The sequence below is a fragment of the Rhinichthys klamathensis genome, unplaced genomic scaffold, assembly GCF_029890125.1.
Source record: "Rhinichthys klamathensis goyatoka isolate OS25496 unplaced genomic scaffold, OSU_Roscu_1.1 h1tg000011l_1, whole genome shotgun sequence".
NCBI classification, from domain to species: domain Eukaryota; kingdom Metazoa; phylum Chordata; class Actinopteri; order Cypriniformes; family Leuciscidae; genus Rhinichthys; species Rhinichthys klamathensis.
This window is the reverse complement of record NW_026606564.1, coordinates 19,043,723-19,064,373: the sequence shown is the minus strand read 5'-3', so window position 1 is coordinate 19,064,373 and position 20,651 is coordinate 19,043,723. Positions and strand designations below refer to the sequence as shown.

The window sequence follows — 20,651 nt, the reverse complement described above, 5'->3', positions numbered from 1 at the left end:
CTGCCTTCGAAAACCGCTCCCCAGCCGGTCAGAGAGGCATCCGTCGTAATCATCTGGCGACGGAATACCGCTCCCATGCTGACCCATGCTGGGTCCCGCCAAATTGACAGGGCGCGGAAGCAACTGCGCGACACCTTCAATAGGCGAAGGGCTGGACCCGTGGGCCGAGCCCCTGAGAGCTTCATCCACCACAGAAAAGGTCTCATGTGGAGCAGACCTAGGGGTAGCACGGGGGAGGCTGCGGCCATGAGGCCCAGAAGCCTGTGGCAAGTGCCCACAGAAACATGATGGCTTAGCGTGAAGCGGGCCAAACATGTCACCAGACTGGAAATCCGTGCAGGAGCCAAGCGGGCCTGCATAAGAAGGGAATCCATGTGCACCCCCAAGAAAACTGTGTGTTGAGCTGGGGTAAGAACGCTCTTCTCCGTATTTAACCTCAAACCGAGAGACTGAATATGACAAGGACAAGGTCCCTGTGGTGAGTCACTAAATCTCTGGAGTGGGCTAAAATGAGCCAATCGTCCAGGTAATTGAGAATTCGGATACCCTGGAGCCGCAACGGGGCCAGAGCAGCATCCATACACTTTGTGAACGTCCTCTGTGCTAGAGCGAGGCCAAAGGGGAGGACCCTGTATTGGTACACTCTTTCTCCAAAGGCGAACCTGAGGAACCTCCTGTGTCGTCGTACGACCTGAATGTGGAAATATGCATCCTTGAGGTTTACTGTCACGAACCAATCTTCCAACCGAATTTGAGATATGATAGCTTTCAGCGTCAACATCTTGAATTTTCCTTTGTAAAGGGAGAAATTTAGTCGGCAGAGGTCTAGTATGGGTCGCAGGGCGCCGCCCTTCTTCTGGACTAGGAAATAACGGCTGTAGAAGCCTTTTTCGATTTCCCCCAAAGGAACCTCCTCTATCGCCCCTTTGAGTAGAAGGGAAGAAATCTCCTGCTGCAGTACAGAAGCCTCTGCGGCGCTGTCGACTACAGTAGGAAAGACCCCGTTGAAGCAGGGGGGGTTGCGACAAAACTGGAGCGTGTAGCCGAGTCAAACTGTGCGAAGGATCCAAAGCGATACCCCTGGTAGGCGCTCCCATTCTTGAAAGAAATGTGATAGAGGAAGAGGGGTGTTGCAGCGCAGAGGTCATACCTGAGTCAGGGTGTCGCGCTGATTCCCGTGGGGTGGAGTGGTTGTTCGTGGAGGAGAGCACTTGGCGTCCTGACACGTGATGGGAGGTACCACTGCCTGGATCAGAGTGACTGGGTCTGCCTGCTCCCGAGGAAAACGAAATGTGCCTCCAAGGATGCGATCGGCAGGTATAGAATGCGTCGGGGGTGAGGGGAGAGAGCAAAATTCCTCCTTCCTCCCGCGCCGGACTGAGTGAAAAGGGTGAAATAGGGACTGCACTTCGAAACACGCTGGGTGGCGAAGGTGACAGGGTAGGAAAAGGAGAGTGGGACAGAGGCGTGCAGAAACGCTTGCGTGGTCTGTCCCAACCTCTTAGATGGAGTGGAGCTCTCCTTTTTCTGACCAGAGGGTCAGGAACGGCTCGAGGAAGCTGGAGCGGCCGGTTTGTTGGACCGCTTCAACTGAAGACGCCTGTGAGGTCGCTGGCGGGGAAATGGCCGGCCACGCTTTCCCCAAACCGTGGTTGGTGGGGGATGTGCCGGGTCACTCCTCCTAGTAGGGAACTCCGCTCTATGAAAGGGGCGTTCTCTGGGTTGAGAAGGGGAGGGGTTAGAAGATTCCCTGACCCTTCTAGGCATAAACTGCTTAAACGCAACTGACTGAGCCTTAGCAGCATGGAATTTCTCAACCACCGTGTTGACCGCCTCCCCAAACAGACCAGACTGTGAAATAGGGGCGTCTAGGAGAAAAACATTCTCCTTGTCGCGGATCTCCGTGAGATTGAGCCATAAATGGCGCTCCGCGGCAACCGCACCCGCCATAGAATGGCCTACAGCGCGTGCAGTGTGCTTGGTGGCTCTTAGGGCCAGATCGGTGGCTTTACGAAGCTCTTTGACAGCTTCAGGAGTCACTCCATTTCCCTCGTCCATTTCCTTCAGGACTTCCGCCTGGTAGGCCAGAAGAATGGTCATAGTGTGTAGGGCCATGCCAGCCTGACCAGCTGCCATGTAGGATTTCCCAATAAGGGAGGAAGAAGTCCTACAAGCTATAGAAGGAAGGCGGAGACACGACTTCCAAGACGGTGCAGACGACGGAGCTAGGTAAATAGCTAACGTGTCCTCGACCGCTGGAATGGCGGAATAACCCTGCTCCACAGAACCCACGAGGTTGGTGAAGTCAGCGGCTGCCGCATTAGTCAGACGAGCGGAGAAAGGCTGCTTCCAGGATCTGGAAATCTCGTGATGCAGATCACTGAAAAAGGGCAGCTTTCTTCGCTCTGGCCTAGAATTAGGGCCACTACGAAATCTCTCGTCGAGTTTAGACGACTGTGACTCGTGGGGCTCATCAGGCCAGTCGATAGCGAGCTTTTCCGTAGCGCGTTCGTCGGTTCGTCGGAAGGTCGTCGGTTAAAGCATGCCCGAAATCCTCGGAGTCGGAAGCTGCAGTATAAATTACGTCTTCCAGCCCGAAAGAAACCGTCTCGCGTGCTCCCGGGCTGGGGCATAAATAATCATGCGCGAACTCGACTGGCATGCCACGTGCGTGCTCGGGAGAGAAAGGGTGAGGCCCGTCTGCTCATACTCCAAATCCTCAAGCTCTACATCAGAACCCCAGGTCGCGGATCCTCGAGAGGCCTCGGCGGTCTTTGGAGTGCGACGTTGGGGAACGAATGACTCCTTCTCAAAAACCGGGAGCCTAAAGCGGAGGGTTTTGAGAAGCAGATTGTCACAGAATTTACATTTAGACGATCCTAAAACAGCCTCACGCGCACGGGCGTAATTTCCTATGGGGACAGGGGGGACATGTCTCCCCCACTTTTCAAAATCCTGTTTGTGTCCCCCCCCCCCACTTTCAAATTCGTTTTGTTATGATTTTTAACTAAAATTAATTAAGTCACCTAGCTGTTGTTTCTGTCGTTTCATTGCCGACTGTGCCGCAAACGCGATACCTGCTCATTAGAACTTTCTGTGAGCTATTTTTAGAGTGTGCACGCGACGTTCCTGGACGTGGACGCGCGCTTCAACAGGCTCGGTCCTGCTGCTCCGCGGTTGCGGCACAGTCAGCGATGAAACGCCAGAAACAACAACAGGTGACTTTAAGCTAGCGTCATATGATCCTGTTCTTATTCTTATTCATGTTTATTCATTTATGCGCGACAAAACAAAAGAAAACGCGCTGCCAGTGAATGTCCTCCTGATACACAGACACACACACACACACACACACGACGCACAGAAAGACGCGCGCCAGTATCGAGTTCTATTTCGCCGCTTGATCGAACAAAAACACACATGTATGCCAAAATGTCCGTTTTGTCGAGTATCCTCAAAATAACAGTCTTAAATGAGTTAAATACAATCTTAAATGAAAGTAAAGAGTAGTGAGAGAATGAGATGCATGAGATCCTGTCAGCAGCGGCAGATCTTAAAGTGACAGCAGCCACAAATTCTCTCTGTCAGTAAAGTTAACCAAAGAACAAAGGGAACAGAAAAAAATTCTAACTGCTCTTGACTAAATAATGCTTGTAGCTTTAATAAGGATTCATCTGTATTTAATTTATATTTATGCAGTGCGGACTATTTGATAACCTTATTCAATTTCTGTATATTTCATACCTGGCACAGGTAAATATGACGTTTATTATGGGTTCATGTAAAATTTGTTTTAAGTTCACTTAAATTATAAGTTGTTATATTTTTTTGAAGCCTAATAAATGTTTAAAAAATAATTTGGGGGTGGGTGTTGGGGTTATACTGTCTTTATGTTGTTTCTACATTACAGTGGAAATTGAGGCTCACATTATTTACATTTTTATTTACACACAAAACATTAATGGCTAACATTTTGACTTTATAAAATGATTCTCTAAAGTTTTGTCGATCGGTCCCTATAAACAATAAAGAAAGGAAGACATATTTTTCTTATACATATAGCCTACTATTCTTTTTGGCAGAATTTATCATTATAATCAAATTATTTCCTGGTTTTTGTATCAGCATAGTCCCTAAATGTATGTACATCCAGTAAATGGGATTCAAATCGAAAACATTTCCCCCCATTTTGTGTCCCCCCCCACTTCTCAAACCAAAGTTACGCCCTTGCTCACGCGCATGCGAAAAACACAAACACTTAACGCACTTACTGTGAGGGTCGTCGCTCGCAATGAAGCGAGAGCATGGCGGAGAGCAACGACGATATTCCATTGCACTTCACTGTAAGGAGAACAAAGTTCCACTTATTCCAGTCGCTGAAGTGCAGAAGACGACGAAGCAGTTGTAATCCGAATTTTTCGTGACTCAGAAAAATCGAAAGCGAAGGGCATGAAATGGCCGCTTCGTGAAGGCAGAGAAATCTGAGGGGCAGATGGCGCACGTGCGTATATAATGTTACGGCGTAAGAGGGTCGGGGCGGCGCCCGCGCCATCAGCCAATGAATTGACGTGATTCTATAAGGGCTTCAGACAACCGGCACACAAAGAGGGCATTCCCACTGCGTCTTAAAGCTACGCAGCGTTGAGTGAACCTATGAAAGAGAACCAGGACATTTTCATCACTTTATAAAAAACAGTCTGGACGGCCAGGACAGGACGTGAAAACAGGACACGTTTGGTCACCCTATTCAAAACTGATCGTTAGTTCAACAGACGCATTCTCGCACACTAACAAGTAACAAATGTGGACTCCACGCCCAGCGATCGTGGCGTGTCTGTTTTGGCGCACTTAATGTGGCATAACAGCTCGCTGTAGTTGAAGCCAAAGCCATTGAAACAGAGTTGCAACCATTGCGAGACCGTCATGCCTTGATCTCGACACACGGTCACGTGGTTCACGGAGCTCTCATTAGTTCCAAACAAACCAGCGCTGTCAATACATTTGAATGGCTTAAGCAGGATACAGGTATTTGCAGACATTTTTGGTAAACATTGCATCAAAGTGTGCATTGATTATTACGTCGAAGACATTTACAGTATCATTTTATTCTGGAGAGTGATGGAGAGGCAACATTAATGCTAATGTTTTTCTTGTATTTAACCCTCAGGTTTTCCTTACTTATTGGTCACTCATACTCATTGTTGGTCAAATGTGACCATACACATTAACTATTTTATAATTAAATGTTCTATAATTTAGTTCAATAATATTTATTAAATATTTTTAGGAGATCTTTTGATACTTGGTCCATTAATGGCAACTTAAAATCATATTTTTTTCCTATTTTGTATTATTATTTATATTACAATTAGTCTACTATTCAAGGTTAAAATGGAGAAAATGGTTTTAAATAAGGCAAATTAGAGTCATTTTGGGGCCAGAAAAATAATGATTTCCATTTGTAAGGCCATGGTTAACCCATTAGGTGCCTGTATGGCTGTTAAATATACATGTATCTACTAGTCTAGTTGCTCAAAAGAGTATTGCAGGTCATAACTGCTTATTTATTTGTAGATTCTGTATTTGAATAAATATTTAGACATGATCAAACACTAGATTTTTCAAATTATACATTTAAAAAAGGTAATAATTAACAGTCAACTGCTCGCTATAGAGTTTCCTTTATTGTGTGTGCGTTCAAGAGAAGTAAGTGTGTTTGTTATAATCTTATGCTTATATGATTCTAACATCTCGTTTCTTGTCTTTAGTGTGAGAATTTGAGTTTGTAGCTGTTACTGGTTCATTGTATTATAACTGCGTCATCTTCAGAAGTGATCTTCAGAAGTGAATTCAGCCAAGTTACATTTAGTCATTTAGCAGACGCTTTTATCCAAAGCGACTTACAACTGAGGACTAAACCAAGCGAGTCATTGTGAAGAGGCAAAAACAACGCAAGAAGTGCTCAAAATACAAAGTTCAGACATTGCTTGGAATGGCATAAGCCAGATAAGCGAGGATTTAAAGGAAAAGGAAAGATTTTTTTTATTTTTTATGTTAAGTGCTCCCGGAAGAGATGAGTTTTCAGTTGTCTTTTGAATGCTGTCAGGGATTCTGCATTCCGGATGAGGGTGGGCAGATCACTCCACCAGCATGGAACTGTGAATGAGAATGTTCTGGAGAGTGATTTAGTGCCCCGCTGTGATGGTACCACGAGCCGTCGCTCATTGACCGATCGTAGGCTTCTGCTAGGGATGTAGACTTGTAGTAGTGAGTGGAAGTAGGAGGGAGCTGAACCTGTGGTCAATCTGTAAGCAAGCGTCAAAGCCTTGAACTTGATGCGAGCAGCGAGTGGTAGCCAGTGCAGAGAGATGAACAGAGGAGTGACGTGGGCCCTTTTGGGCTCGTTGAAGACCAGACGAGCTGCAGCATTCTGGATCATTTGTAGAGGTTTAGTTGCGCATGATGGAAGTCCAGCCAGAAGAGCATTGCAGTAATCAAGCCAAGAAATGATCAGGGCCTGGAAGTTTGTGTATTGTATTATGTTTAGAGTATATTAACTGTTTAATCAGTATATAGTGTTGTTTCACGTGAATAACCTGTTCAGACAGTATTCTTATAATCACACACAACAACACAGGGCGAGAAAGAGTCAGTGAATTCATGAACCGTGACAAACAAGTTCTTTCTTAAATTGAAACACAAAGTCCACACTAGAGGCTCAGGAACTACTCGCTAGTTATTAACTAACTCTGGACTTTGTTCCATTGCAGCATTTGTTCTTAATCCAGAAAGTGGCTAGTAGGTCGTAAGCTATTTTCTATTTGAGTGGTCAAAATATCACTGAAATCTAATTTATTATTATCTATTAATTAAGAAACGGGGATAATACACTTTTTTTACGTTTTTGTTTTGTTAATTGTTGTGGGTTCCCAATAGTATTATTAACATAATGATTATGATTTAGTTTTTTTATTATTAGGATTTTTGTTCTGGTTTTAATACAATTCACCACACCCGCAAAAAATTAAAAATAAATCAAAATGAAAATCACACACTGAAACGGTTAATTACCAATAGCAAGCAGTTCAAAACAATGTTATAACAAAATGATGACTTTACTAAAACAGATTACAAAAATAATACAACATAAAAATATGATGAATAAAACTATTTAACAAATATTTTATTTTATTTACCGGTAATATTTTCATTTTCACAAGCTGTTTATACAGAAATTACAACTTTTTAAACTTCAAATGTTGTGCTTGAAGAGGACAATGGTTATTAACTGTTTTGAAGATGACTCTTAATATCCATAAATGGGCTTGTTATTTTGCATTATAAGCTTTTTTTAAGGAGAAAGTGTTTATTCTGTATATTTTTATATTTAGTTAAGATGTGTTGAAATTACTGTGTTGTGCAGAACTTTTGTGGACGTTTAAAATGTGAGGCGCTGTTATAAAGCACATATAACCAGTGTTACTTAAATTGCGCTTGAATGGGTAGTATGTTAATACCTTGAAAGCTTTTCGAGCTTCTTATAAATAAATGAATAATTTTATTATAAATATTGTATTATAATGTTGTTTAATGAAAAAATAAATAAATCATTATGATTAGTCGTTAAACAGTATGTCTATTATAATTCTGGTTAGGCTACTTTTACTCAATCAGTTATTTTAGGATAATTTGAAAGTAATGAAATCAACCATCATTGTGAACTTGAAGTAATGACAGACGATTCAACCATTAATAAAGATTGGGTAAATATGATTATAAAATGATATTATACTGTAATAGAGAATATAACAAATTGGGTTCAGTTTTCCCAGCACAGTGTACATTTCTGTTCCCCAATGAATTCATATTTAGAGTCAGTTAAACTCATTAAACAATCAGAAATGATTAAGACCATTCGGTTATTTTACATGGCAATATATTTGTTTGTAACTCACTTTATTTGATAGATTGTTTTTGCTGTTGCTGTTGTTGATGATAACTCTTTATTCTTCATGATTGTCTTCAATAAGATGTTGTTGATGTGTGTAAATGTTGTGATTTGCAGGTGATGCTGAAGGATTGAGTGTTTTCAGAAAGCAGTGCTGATCAGTTTTCAGGGTCAGTTTAGCTGCAGTATGTCAGAGGAAAGAGGAAAGGACTCTCTCTCTCAGATGAGTCTCTCAGAGAAACACAGGTGAGACTGCGTCTGTTTTCACACTCTCAGTTTAAACTCCACTGGACTTTGTGTTTCCCTGTCAATAACACAACTTTAAGCATTGTTTTATATTTACAAATGCTTTGCACAACTTCAATTTTAACTTCTTAAATTAACACTGACATTGTCTATAAAGCCCTGTTTGCTCTATAGAAAATATCACAGTTAATAATTTGTTAATAACCTTCTAGACGCTGAATTAATCCAAATAAATTACTTCAGTATTTAGTATTTAAATTATAAAATTATTGACAGACATTAGAAAACAACTATACACTTACTTTAATTCAAGTATGCTAACAAAACTGTGTCACACAGACATTTTCTGCTCTCTATTTCTTTCAATAAATAAAAACTTGAAATGTTCTCTTAAATTATGGTCAAGTATCTTTTAAATTCTCAACATGTTTAATCTCATTCATGTATATTAAAGAAATTGTTAAACTAACGTAACCCAGTAAAATAAAATGATGGTGGTTACCTATAAAACTGTAAATTGTGTGAGTGTCTGTGTTTCTGTGGAGGATTAGATAAAGACACAGATGTGTTTCAGACACAGTTGATCCTCCTTTACTAAAGTGTTTTCTCTCTCTCTCTGTTCTTTGTGTCATCAGTGTAAGATCAGGCTCACATGTGTCCAGCTCTGTGTCTCTGAAGAGTGATCGGTCTAAAGGTGGACTTCCACCAGAGTTCAGTGAGAAAACACCATCATCTAATAAAAGGTATTTTGTGTTACTCATTTTTTTGTCACACGTTGACTGTGTTTAAAAGTTGTATCCGTGAAAACCAATCATGAAACATGTTTAGATCAAATATTTGTCAGAGTATTCACAGCTAATGCTTATTTCTCTTTCTGTAAAATATCAGTTAGTATATTATTTAACTAATGTGATTACAGGCTTCAATATGAGACATTAGACTCAGACCTTCAGACTCACAGGAACCACGAGAATTTCAAAGAAAATCTTCTTGGGATCTTCCAGGTAGGAAAACACATTTTTATAAATGTTTAATATTTCTAACAAACAAATATGTTATTGAACAAAGAATTTTAATTACCTTTTTCTTCATCTCCTTTTTTCCCTTTTAAACACATTGTAGCACAACTTGGTCAGCATGTTATTCTTTTAACTGGATTTTTTATATATGTATTATAATTATTGAATAAATAGTGTTGACCAAATGTAGGGCTGGGCGGTATGACGGTATATCGTTACCGCGGTAGAAAATGTCAACCGTAACAGATTGTTTTATTCCGTGTATACCGCGACATGCAAATAAGTGGGCGTGGTTAACACACGCGCAGCGTGCGTGAGACTGAGACACTGAGATTTGTCAAAGAAACATGGAGAAAGCCGATCAGGAGGATCCACAAAGGAATTAAGCTTTCTAAAGGGTTGTTGTTAATGTGATATTTTCGGGGGGAAAGGCGCAGCAGTCACTAGAGCAGTGCAGCACCCAGGCTAGAGGAGTGCACGCTCGCAACGGGGAAAACATGAAGCTTGACAATAGCAGGTCATATATCAATATCGTAACGAATAGAAATAACCTTAAATAATGTATGGTTATCTCCATCTTTCCGTCTCAGTTACTTTTTAAACACGTAAATCACATTCAGCATGACACACAAGCGGTTGCCGTGGTAATGAACATCCTTGTTAAAGCGATAATCCTGTATCTGAGGGAAAAATTAGTATATGTAGCGCGAGTTATATATTTCTAACTCCAAACAATTGGCCACTGAACCAGCTGATAAAATCTTCCTTTGATTCGATCCGTGATTACAACTTGACACTCAAATTAGCCGATCGCATTTTACTGATGCAAAAGACGCGCGCGTGCACAAGCACTGAGAGAGAGAGCGCGTGTGTCAGTTGTTCACCGGGCTATGATCAAATAATGACGCAGTTACAAGGTGTGTATAACTTAAACTACTTAGTCAACACAAACAGTAGCTGCTGCTCGGTTCATACTGCTCCTTCTAGTCACTTCTGAACTTGAAATTCTCTCGATTAAAGCTCCAGGTTGCCAGATATCACAAAAAGAGCAAAACAAGTCCCTTAAACGCAGTATAATAAGGAGACATGGCAAAAATGTACCGGGGAACACATTTAAACATAACTAGTATAACTAATATCCTACAAAATTAAAAGGAAGTAACTAATTTATTATGAATAGAATAGTTCAATATAAAATATTCAGATATTATAAACTGATTGATGAAGTAAAACAATAACATGAGATTGAAAAATTATTCAGCAACACTTTATTTAAAGTTTAATTGCACCGATAGGAGTTGTATTTAATATGAATCATTTGGGGGTAGTTCATCTAAAAGTTGATGAGTGTGTTTTGTTTAATATATTTAGCTATCAAAATAGTTTACCAAATAAATAATTTCCCAAATAAAAGAAAAATCAAACAAGGTGAAGTACTTTTCATTTCTAAAGTATTTGGGTTTATTTATTATACAAAGTCCTTTTTGTAGATTTTTCGAGAATAACTATATATATAAATAACTATATCGTGAAATATATCGTTACCGTGAAATAAAATTAGTCATACCGTGAAATGCAATTTTGGTCATACCGCCCACCCCTAACCAAATGTAGATGTAAAATTTGGCTTAAATTGTGTTATTCTGTCTTTCCTCTTACTTTTGTTTGTAGGATCTTGAGAGCAAAATAATCACATTTCTGAGGAATGAACTGGAGAAGTTAAAGAAAATATTACAACATGAGAACACACAACACTTTGTGAAGGACTTTAATGAGAACAGATCCAGTATCAAATCAGCAGCTCTTGATCTCACACTACATTACCTGAGAGAGATGAAGCAAGATGAAGCTGCTGATGCTCTAGAAGGCAAGAGACTCGTGATCATCTGTCTGATTGTCTCTTATAAATGTAGGAGAGAAAATGAAGACTAAAACTATCTATTGTCTGTTCCTGTGTTTAGGTGAGCTGTTCCTCATTCCTCAGCTGAAATGTGGCCTAAAGAAGAAGTATCAATGTGTGTTTGAAGGAATGGCGAAGCAAGGTGACTCCACACTCCTGAATAACATCTACACAGATCTCTACATCACTCAGGGTGGCAGTGAACAGGTCAATACTGAACATGAGGTGAGACAGATTGAAGTTGCTTCCAGACGTCATGAAGCACAAGAGATACAGGTTGAATGCACACATTTGTTTGAAGCGCCTGAACAAGACGAGGAGATCCGAACTGTACTGACAAAAGGAGTCGCTGGCATCGGGAAATCAGTCTCTGTTCAAAAGTTTGTTCTGGACTGGGCTGAAGGAAAAGAAAATCAAGATATCAGCTTCATATTTCCTCTTCCATTCAGAGAGATGAACTTAAAGGAGAAAGAAAAACTAAGTTTGATGGACCTTATTACTCAATTTTTCCCAGAGACAAAAGGACTGAACCTTACAAGAAGGAATCAGTTCAAAGTGCTGTTCATCCTTGATGGACTGGACGAATGTCGCCTTCCTCTGAAGTTTGATTGTAATGAGACGTGGCGTGATGTATCGTCACCAGCCTCTCTGGATGTTCTCCTAACGAACCTCATGAAGGGAAATCTGCTTCCTTCTGCTCTCGTCTGGATCACCAGCAGACCAGCAGCTGCCAGTAAGATTCCTCCTGACTGTATCGACCGGCTGACAGAGATACGAGGATTCAGCGAAGCACAAAAGCAAGAGTACTTCAAAAAAAGATTCACGGATGATATTCAAGCCAACACAATCATAGATCATGTTAAACAATCAAAGAGTCTCTTTATCATGTGCCACATCCCAGTCTTCTGCTGGATTTCAGCCACTGTTCTCCAGAACATTCTGGAGGAGAAGAGAAATAATGATGTGAAAAACACTCAGGCTGATGAGATCTCTAAAACACTGCAGGAATCAAACACTGAAGACACTCCCAAGACTCTGACACAAATGTACACACACTTTCTCCGCTTTCAGATCCAGCAGAGCCGCCGAAAGTATGATGGAGAATACACACCAGATGTTTCCTGGGATAAAGACGCCATCCTTTCACTGGGGAAACTGGCATTTCATCAGCTGGAAAGAAACAACCTGATCTTCTATGACACAGACCTGGAAGCCTGTGGTCTTGACGTCTATAAGGCATCAGTGTACTCAGGCATGTGTACCCAGATCTTTAAGGAGGAAACAGGGATCGTTCTTGGTACCATGTACTGCTTTGTTCACTTGAGCATTCAAGAGTTTATTGCAGCCCTTTATGCACATCTGTTTCTAGACATCAACAAGACAAGTGTGTTTGATCATGAGTCTACAGAACAGGAAAACAGAAATGAAACCATGATTGATTTTCTCAAGACTGCAGTGGACAAGGCGCTGGAGAGTGACAATGGACACCTGGACCTTTTCCTTCGCTTCCTCCTCGGTCTGTCACTCCAGTCCAATCGACGACTCTTACGAGGTCTGTTAACACAGCGAGACGGCACTGACCAGAGCAACAAGGGGATATTTCTACGACTCTTACGAGGTCTGTTGACACAGCGAGACGGCACTGACCGGAGCAACAAGGAAATAGTTCAGTACATCAAGCAGAAATTAGAAGACAATCTTCCTGCAGAGAGATCCATCAATCTGTTCTACTGTCTGAATGAACTGAACGACCAAACTCTGGTGAACGAGATTCAGACCCACCTTAGCAAAGGAAGTCTCTCATCTGGTGACCTTTCACCTGCCCAGTGGTCTGCTTTAGCCTTTGTGTTGTTGACATCAGAGGAAGAGCTGGAGGAGTTTGAGCTTCAGAAATTCAAGAAATCAGACGAGTGCCTCATTAGATTATCGGCAGTCATTAAAACCTCCAGAAGAGCCCTGTAAGTCTTTTAATATATTTTGTCATGTTTAGCTCTCATCTGAAAAATGCATTTATCTACATTACTCTATAGTGATTCCCCATCATAAACATGAAGCTATACCTGTAAAGCCTTTTGTGTGTGTGTGTGTGTGTGTGTGTGGAGACAGTTTATCACACCTTAAGACAAAATATAAAAGACCATGTAAAAATGTTTGCATGTTTGTTTTGTATCATATGATACACCAGACTTGTATTAGACGGTGGGCCGAACGCGTTTTTCGTGTTGTTGATCGATCTCCATCGATAGAGTATACGCTTTTTTCATGTGCGATATTAAGTCATTATATGTAGTCAAATAAAATTTGTTGGCAATTCTGGTTTGATCATATATTTTCACAAACGTATGTTTTGATTGTCAATCTTCTTAGGCAAATCGCAGGACAGCTCTAGTAGCTGCGCCAATCGGATTGTAGTTTTTAGCCTCATTAAAAATACTAACCAATCGCAGACGGCCAGACTAGGACCCCGAAATGGGCGGGCGTGACATAGCGGCAATGTTATATTGTAGTAGGCCAATTTTTATATATCTAACACAAATAAGACACTTTATCTTGGATATGGAGTGTTATGTGCATGTTACTAGCTGTACATCAACACTAACACCTTTTCACTAACAAGTTGGATCAAGTTTGTACAATGTTCTTTAGAGTGGGTGAATTTAAATACAAAAGAAAGCCAAATCGCCCAAAAAGCTGTGGAAAAATAAGAAATCACAGAAGGCCACATTCCAGATGTGCCAATTCATGTTGGCTACCATAGAAAATTATACATGCAGTATGCTAACAAAAGAAATATTGAGAGAGCCAGCAAGAGGAAAGAAAAGACAGTACAGGAAGTTGAAGGGTTGTAAGGCAGCTTTATTGTGGTTAAGTGTAATTGTTTGACCTCATACGTTTGGATAAATCATGGTATAAATGCTTAGGATCCTTTTTAACCCCAAACATAAATTATTGATATTTACATCTCAGAAATAGTGAAAAAACAAACAGATATAATTATATAATGTAATAACATATATATTAAGTTAATTATTATATATTTAGTCTTATAAAAGTTAAATATCTATTATCTTAGCATGACTACCTTTATAACTAAATGACAATTCAACTATTTGGTCAAGCAGGTTTTAGTAGTATATGGCAGTAATATATACAATGGTAGAACATTTAACATATTAACAACAATAAATAGATCTCTCCGAAACTATGCGCACAAAAAATAAACCCTGCCCATGTAAACCCTGCCAGGCCAGACCATGGATCTATTAAGAGAAAGGATTCTATAGACACAGCAACATATTGTCCATACTAGACATCTAGTGGACACATTTTTCAACATATAGCGACTGAAATGTGCTCCATCAATCAGATGAGCAAAACAGTAAAAGGGGTTTTATGATGAACCCTGAAAAACAAAGGGCATTTTCATTGTTTCAGCAGAATAGATGTGTCAGGGCTTAGTCCGATCAGGTCAAGAAGATGTCTCGCAGGGCTGAGGATCTGGGATTACCTGGGGAAACAGATTAGCAGAGTTGTAAACGGTGTAGTAAAATTATTGGTTCACGGTCTAATAAATGAGGATTTACATTTATGAGGCACTTTAAAAAAAGAATTTAAAAAAAAAGTGTAAGATGAGCCCAGATTAAAATGCATACAGTAATCACACCTTGGGCCCTATTTTAACGATCTGAAACGCAAGTGTCAAAGCGCAAAGCGCAAGCAACTTTGTGGGCGGATCCCGGCGCTGTTGCTATTTTCCCGGCGGGATAAATGACTCTTGCGCCTGGCGCAAATCTAAAAGGGGTTGGTCTGAAGTAGCTTCATTATTCATATGTGTGGTTTGGGCGTAACGGGAGCAATCCAATAAGATCGTCATATCACATTCCCTTTAAGAGCATGATGAACGAGGTGCGCTTGTTCCATGGCGCAAAACTATTATAACGGCGCATTTACCAGGCGCGCTTCAGAATCGGTTCACAGCCGAGGAGATCGATGTTCTCGTCAGGGCCGTAAAAGAAAGAGAAGTGACATTGGGGACGGGACAAACCCACCCAAATTAGCTTCGGTTAAACATGCATATAATAATCGGGGTAAATGTGTAAGCTTATATGCCTATTTTTCAAATTGTCATGGACACAACAATGATTTTCCTCGTGTTTTAATATTTTTCCTTATAATAATATATAATTTGCAAAAAGTAAAATGCATCTGTGTAGATGAGAGAATCATCTACAGTGTATGCGCGTTGTTCAGACTCTGTATTATGGCCAAGCATGCGTGCTTAAAATAGCTTCTGAATGTACGCGCAATGCGCCACCGACTTTAGACTAGGTTTTTTCTGGTCAGTGGCGCAATCGTTTTCTGGAACTGCAAAATAGCACTAGGGAAAAAGTTTGCGCCGGAACACGCCTCCTCTTTTCGCTGAACCGCCCCGGGGAGCGCAAGTGTATTTCTTAGTTAACCGACGTGTGTCTGTGGAGGGAAAAGTCTGCTTTGCGCGGGTGCAAAATAGGAATGATACATGTGTCAGTGTACAAAGTCATTTGCGCCGGGTGCAAGATAGAGCCCCTTGTGTCAATTTGAATAATAAAAGCATACCATTAGGGCTCGGCAGTAAATTGAAGTGGTTATCCAACTTGGTATCAGCTTGTAGTTGCTGAAACTGAAAATAAGGTTGACATTTTTAGAAAATGTATGCCATGACTCATGAGTAATTAATACACTAAACAAAAGGGGGAAAAAGCTTTATTTATAGCAAACAATTATATGTCGTTTGTTTTATTTGACAATTTAAAGAATTTGAATATCAAGTGTTATCTGCTAACAAGTTGGAAGCATTACTACTACAATCCCTGCAGTCATCACATTTTTCTGTTTTTCCCTTATCTTTTCTAGACAGAGATTAAAGTGGAAAAGATAACATTTATCATATAAGTTTACATCTACTAGCTACATCACCTAATAGCTAGTCATGGAAGAGATAACATGTAACGTTATTAGCTAGCTACATACGATTACATCAACTACACACAACCTAACGTTACTATAGATAGACCTTCTACGGGACAAGCCGGATTCCACCATATCTTTATGTACACAATAATAATATTTTACATTGTAATCCTTTTATTTTAAATATTTGGCATGTTTGTGCATGTCCCTATGTGTGTAATAAGCAGAGTGTGTGTTTAATAAGCAGAGTGTGTGTGTAATAAGCTGCGTGTGTGTAATAAGCATAGTGTAATAAGCAGAGTGTGTGTGTAATAAGCAGTGTGTGTGTAATAAGCATAGTGTAATAAGCAGAGTGTGTGTAATAAGCAGAGTGTGTGTGTAATAAGCAGAGTGTGTGTGTGTGTGTGTAATTAGCAGAGTGTAATAAGCAGAGTGTGTGTGTAATAAGCAGAGTCTTTGATTAGAGAGATTACTCTGTCTAGTAATCCTCGTCTTTCATATCCTAATTTATGGCGCTACTGTACAGCCTGATAGAATAACTCTGTTTACGTTTTCTTCTCTGTGATCTGTATGTCATTTCTAACTAGTGTAACGTTAACGTTACCTGTAAATACAAACATAATCCGGAATAACCTATTATGTTAACGGTTTACAGAGTTCATGCACTAAGCTAACGTTAAAGACAGGTATAAACAGCAGTATTTACCTGAGCCATTACACCTGGAATCTTGGATGCCGCTGTTAATATTTCTCGTCTTCGGATAGGATTCCTGCTGGAAAATGTTTGATTGTGTAGATTTCATTAGAGAAGATTTTATGGTGTGAACTCATGGATCTAGCTAGCTAGAGAACGCATGTGCTACGCTACAGTCGTGGTAATGGTACTATATTTTGAACGAATACTATTGGCAGACGTTAGTCACGTGACGATAGAATTCGTTTTTGATTGGTTAGATGTGTAGTACTCCCTCGCGTGTGCCTCATCCGTTTATTAAACGTAAATTTAGTTTTCAAAAAAATATGATCGACTTGAGACTGCCAACAAACGGATACGTGTTCATAAAAAAATTATTTAGTTTATGTGAAAAAAGCAGCTACTCTATCCTCGAGGATCTATCATTTCAAAAACTAAAGCAGATAGCAGCGTTCGGCCCACCGTCTATATGACTTATATAGAATTATATATATTATCACATAATCACACTTGAGGAAGAAAAAAAAGACTTTATACTTTATTCATATACCCAAACTGGGGGGAAAGAATGTAATTTGGTACAGATGTTATTTATATTTCCAAAAAGTAAGATGAAATTCTGAAAGGTTATAGTATAAAACATTGGGATTTTTATAAAACAGTCTACTTAAATAAAGTACATATATATTACCACATCATATATTAGTTGCTCCTCTGTTTCTCCCAGTAATTAGATATTTTGAATGCTTATTTCTCTGAGTAATTCTATAGTTTATGTAATAACAATGTAATGCAATATGTAGATCGAGAGATTTACAAATAAACATCTATCAAAAGCCTGTTGTATCATATTTGATGTACACATCAGATGGTTTTTCTACAAAAAAAAATGTCAGTAATTGTCATGGATGCTTCTTAACTATCTTTAAATTAATTATATTTCTCCCATTGGCCACCCTTCTCTCAATATATTGGCATCAACCATCGGTTGACCTTAATCTTAAAATATTAAAAACAAATACAATTTCTTAGGTTGTTAGGTTTAAGTAATCTTAGCTTTACTTAAATCATTAAATATTTTATTTTAAAAAGACATGTACATGTGAACGGAGGCAGTTTTAGAATTATAGTGAAAGGCCTTTAACTTGCCATAAAGTGTGAACTGTCTCATATAATGGTGTCGGTGCAGTCAAGTCAATAATATTGTTGAGTATTAAGTGTCCACTAAGCAAGATAGAGGCAACAGTGGCAAGAACCTAAACTCCATCAGGTGACATACATGGAGAAAAAAATCCAATAGCTATAGAAGCTTTACACAAATATTTTTTCAAACATGCTTCATTTTATCTAGGATATTTGTCACTGAATAAAAAACACTAATGTACAGAAAATAGTCGTTTTTGAAGATAAATGTTATTTTAACTCAGCCTCTTTGCTATATATGCTGTATGTAAAAAATAAATGAAAATGTATTTAATATTTGAATATAGAAAATGTATTGTATGTGTTCCATCTAATTCTGTGTTGTGACTTTATTGTAGGTTAAATGATTGTAACTTAACAGACAAAAGCTGTTCAGCTCTGGCTGCAGTTCTTGGATCAGATACCAATCTGAAAGAGCTGAACATGAACAATAATAATCTACAGGATTCAGGAGTGAAGCTGATCTGCACTGGACTGAAGAATATAAAGTGTAAATTGGAGATACTGAGGTAAGTTGAGCCACAGGAGTCACATGACTAGAGTGAGGTGCGATGACTGACAGGACGATGCCGGAGGCAAAAGCGCAAGAGAACTTTTGTGAAAAATTCAAAGATCTTTTATTTATTTGTTACAACGTGGATAATGTTGTTAAATAAATGTTGTTGTGTTTTTTCTTCTATTACCGTATTTTCCGTACTATAAGGCGCACTTAAAAGCCTTTAATTTTCTCAAAAAACGACAGTGCGCCTTATAATCCGGAGAGCCTTATATATGGATGGTGAACACGCGTTCACCAAGACGGGGAGACAGCGCCGGGCGACTTACGCCACTATCTGCCAATGGATCGTGGATGCCTGGGCTGATATATCAGTCTCAACTGTGATCCGAGCTTTCACAAAGGCAGGAATAATCTCTTTATTCAGCCAGCTCACATACCCGTATTTACTTCCTGTTTTCGGTCGAAGTCCACAGTAGTCGATTGTCGAGTTCACGCGCGCGATCAAACCTCCTCCTTGTGTTCAACATCTGATTCGGATGAACTATCCATTTGAGCTGATATTCTCAGGACACCACAGCACCGTCATCGGCTGACAGTCTGAGTCTCCACTGTTGCTTAGTTACAAATGATCGCGCGCGCGCACTCGACAATCGACTACTGTGGACTTCGACCGAAAACAGGAAGAAAATACGGGTGTGTGAGCTGGCTGAATAAACATCATTTTTATTCATATCTTTCACATTTACTGCAGTCAGATTCACCCTGTTCACTCACATGGCTGTGCACTTGTAATGACACAATAACCCTCTGGGGACTAAGCCCTTTTTGGTCCGTTTTCTCTATTTTTACATTTGGGCTTATAAACCATATGTAATGGAGATGGAACACTATGTGTTTGGTATCTATGGATTCAGAAGACCCTACTCTAACATAAGCATGCATGTAATGTGTTTATAAAGGAAGTATGAGTGAAAAATTTACAATAAACTAGAGAATTTCAAAAAACGGAAATTAGATTTTTGTCATTTATATCTGAAAATCACACATCACACAACAATAGTGAACAGTTTTTGAACAAAAAATATATTTGTCAAAGCCTTTGCTTGACAGACATGTGTAATTGTTAAATAAAATGTGTAAAGAACAATGAAAAATGTAACTTTATTTACAAATAGTCCCCGGCGTTTTTCTTAGGAATGCTTAGAATTTTCTAAGCAATGCTTTCTCCTCGTCACTCTCCAGTAATTGCTCCAGAGCTTGTTCCACCGTAAATCTTACTGCTTGCCATCATAAAAGTGCTAAAACAATAAACAATGTTATAATTGTATGTATATAAATATTTATATTATAATTGTTCTGTCTCTCTCTCATATTTCTCTGATAATCCGCTCCGTAAGTCTCCGTTCGCTCTCTCTCCTTCTCTCCATTCAACGCTGTTTGCGTCATATCCCTAACTATATAGTACCACCCCTTGCAAGGCTACAGAGTCCTCTGATTTGCTAGATACGTCATGGTAACTTTCCTCTGATTGGATAAGAAAAATATTTCGCCATCGACAATTTTTTCATTGGTTGTTGTTCGCGGAATCTGCCAAACAACATCGATTTCATTGGCCCTTTACATTGTGGTATTGCGCAACAAGGAAGTGTGTATATTTACAAGCCGGGTAAGTTATCACTGTTTTCAGCGGAATCTGAGGAAGACGGTAAAAAAGACCGCACCTCTCTATCATTAATAGTTTTTAAGATATTTACACATTTGTAAAAGTATGCCATTTTGGGCGGTACCGCCCAATCCGTCCCCAGAGGGTTAAGGTTGTTAAGAGGCTAAAAGCAGGTTTAAAACTTGCCCCGTTTAAGTCAACAGGGTGCGAATTTTAAAAAGAGGATAACACGGTCGGTTTTTGTCGTTGTTATCTGTACTGACAGCACTCCAAATTTACAAAAAAATGAGCTCAATGTTATAATTGACCGGAGTTCTCCTTTAACGTTTGAACAACGTTACCATGGGAGTGAACGGAGTTGTCAGAACGCTTAATAAAGTTTGACTTTATCTGACTGTTTTGTTGACATTTCCTTTAGCACATCTAGTGGATGCATAACGCAAACCCAGTCAAACGTTTGACTGCAGTATCTTATGCGCCTTATAATCCGGTGCGCCCTATATATGAAAAATTTTCTAAAATAGGTCAT

At 39.7% G+C, this 20,651-nt stretch overlaps 1 protein-coding gene across 1 annotated transcript; it reads left to right on the top strand.

Annotated features, from left to right (window-relative positions):
* The first annotated feature begins 8,135 nt into the window (after positions 1-8,135).
* LOC130096206 (NLR family CARD domain-containing protein 3-like) lies at positions 8,136-18,539 on the top strand. The gene is made up of 6 exons (XM_056262893.1): positions 8,136-8,194; positions 8,830-8,937; positions 9,114-9,198; positions 10,885-11,080; positions 11,175-13,071; positions 18,299-18,539. The coding sequence occupies exons 1-6, from the start codon at positions 8,136-8,138 to the stop codon at positions 18,471-18,473; spliced, it is 2,520 nt and encodes an 839-aa protein (XP_056118868.1). The 3' UTR covers positions 18,474-18,539.
* The last annotated feature ends 2,112 nt before the right edge of the window (positions 18,540-20,651 follow it).

Excerpts from the sequence above, each read along its gene's own strand:
- LOC130096206 (XM_056262893.1), top strand. The coding sequence starts at position 8,136 with ATGTCAGAGGAAAGAGGAAAGGACTCTCTCTCTCAGATGAGTCTCTCA. Across the intron at positions 8,195-8,829 it reads AGTCTCTCAGAGAAACACAG|TGTAAGATCAGGCTCACATG; the intron begins GTGAGACTGCGT and ends TTGTGTCATCAG. Across the intron at positions 13,072-18,298 it reads AAAACCTCCAGAAGAGCCCT|GTTAAATGATTGTAACTTAA; the intron begins GTAAGTCTTTTA and ends ACTTTATTGTAG.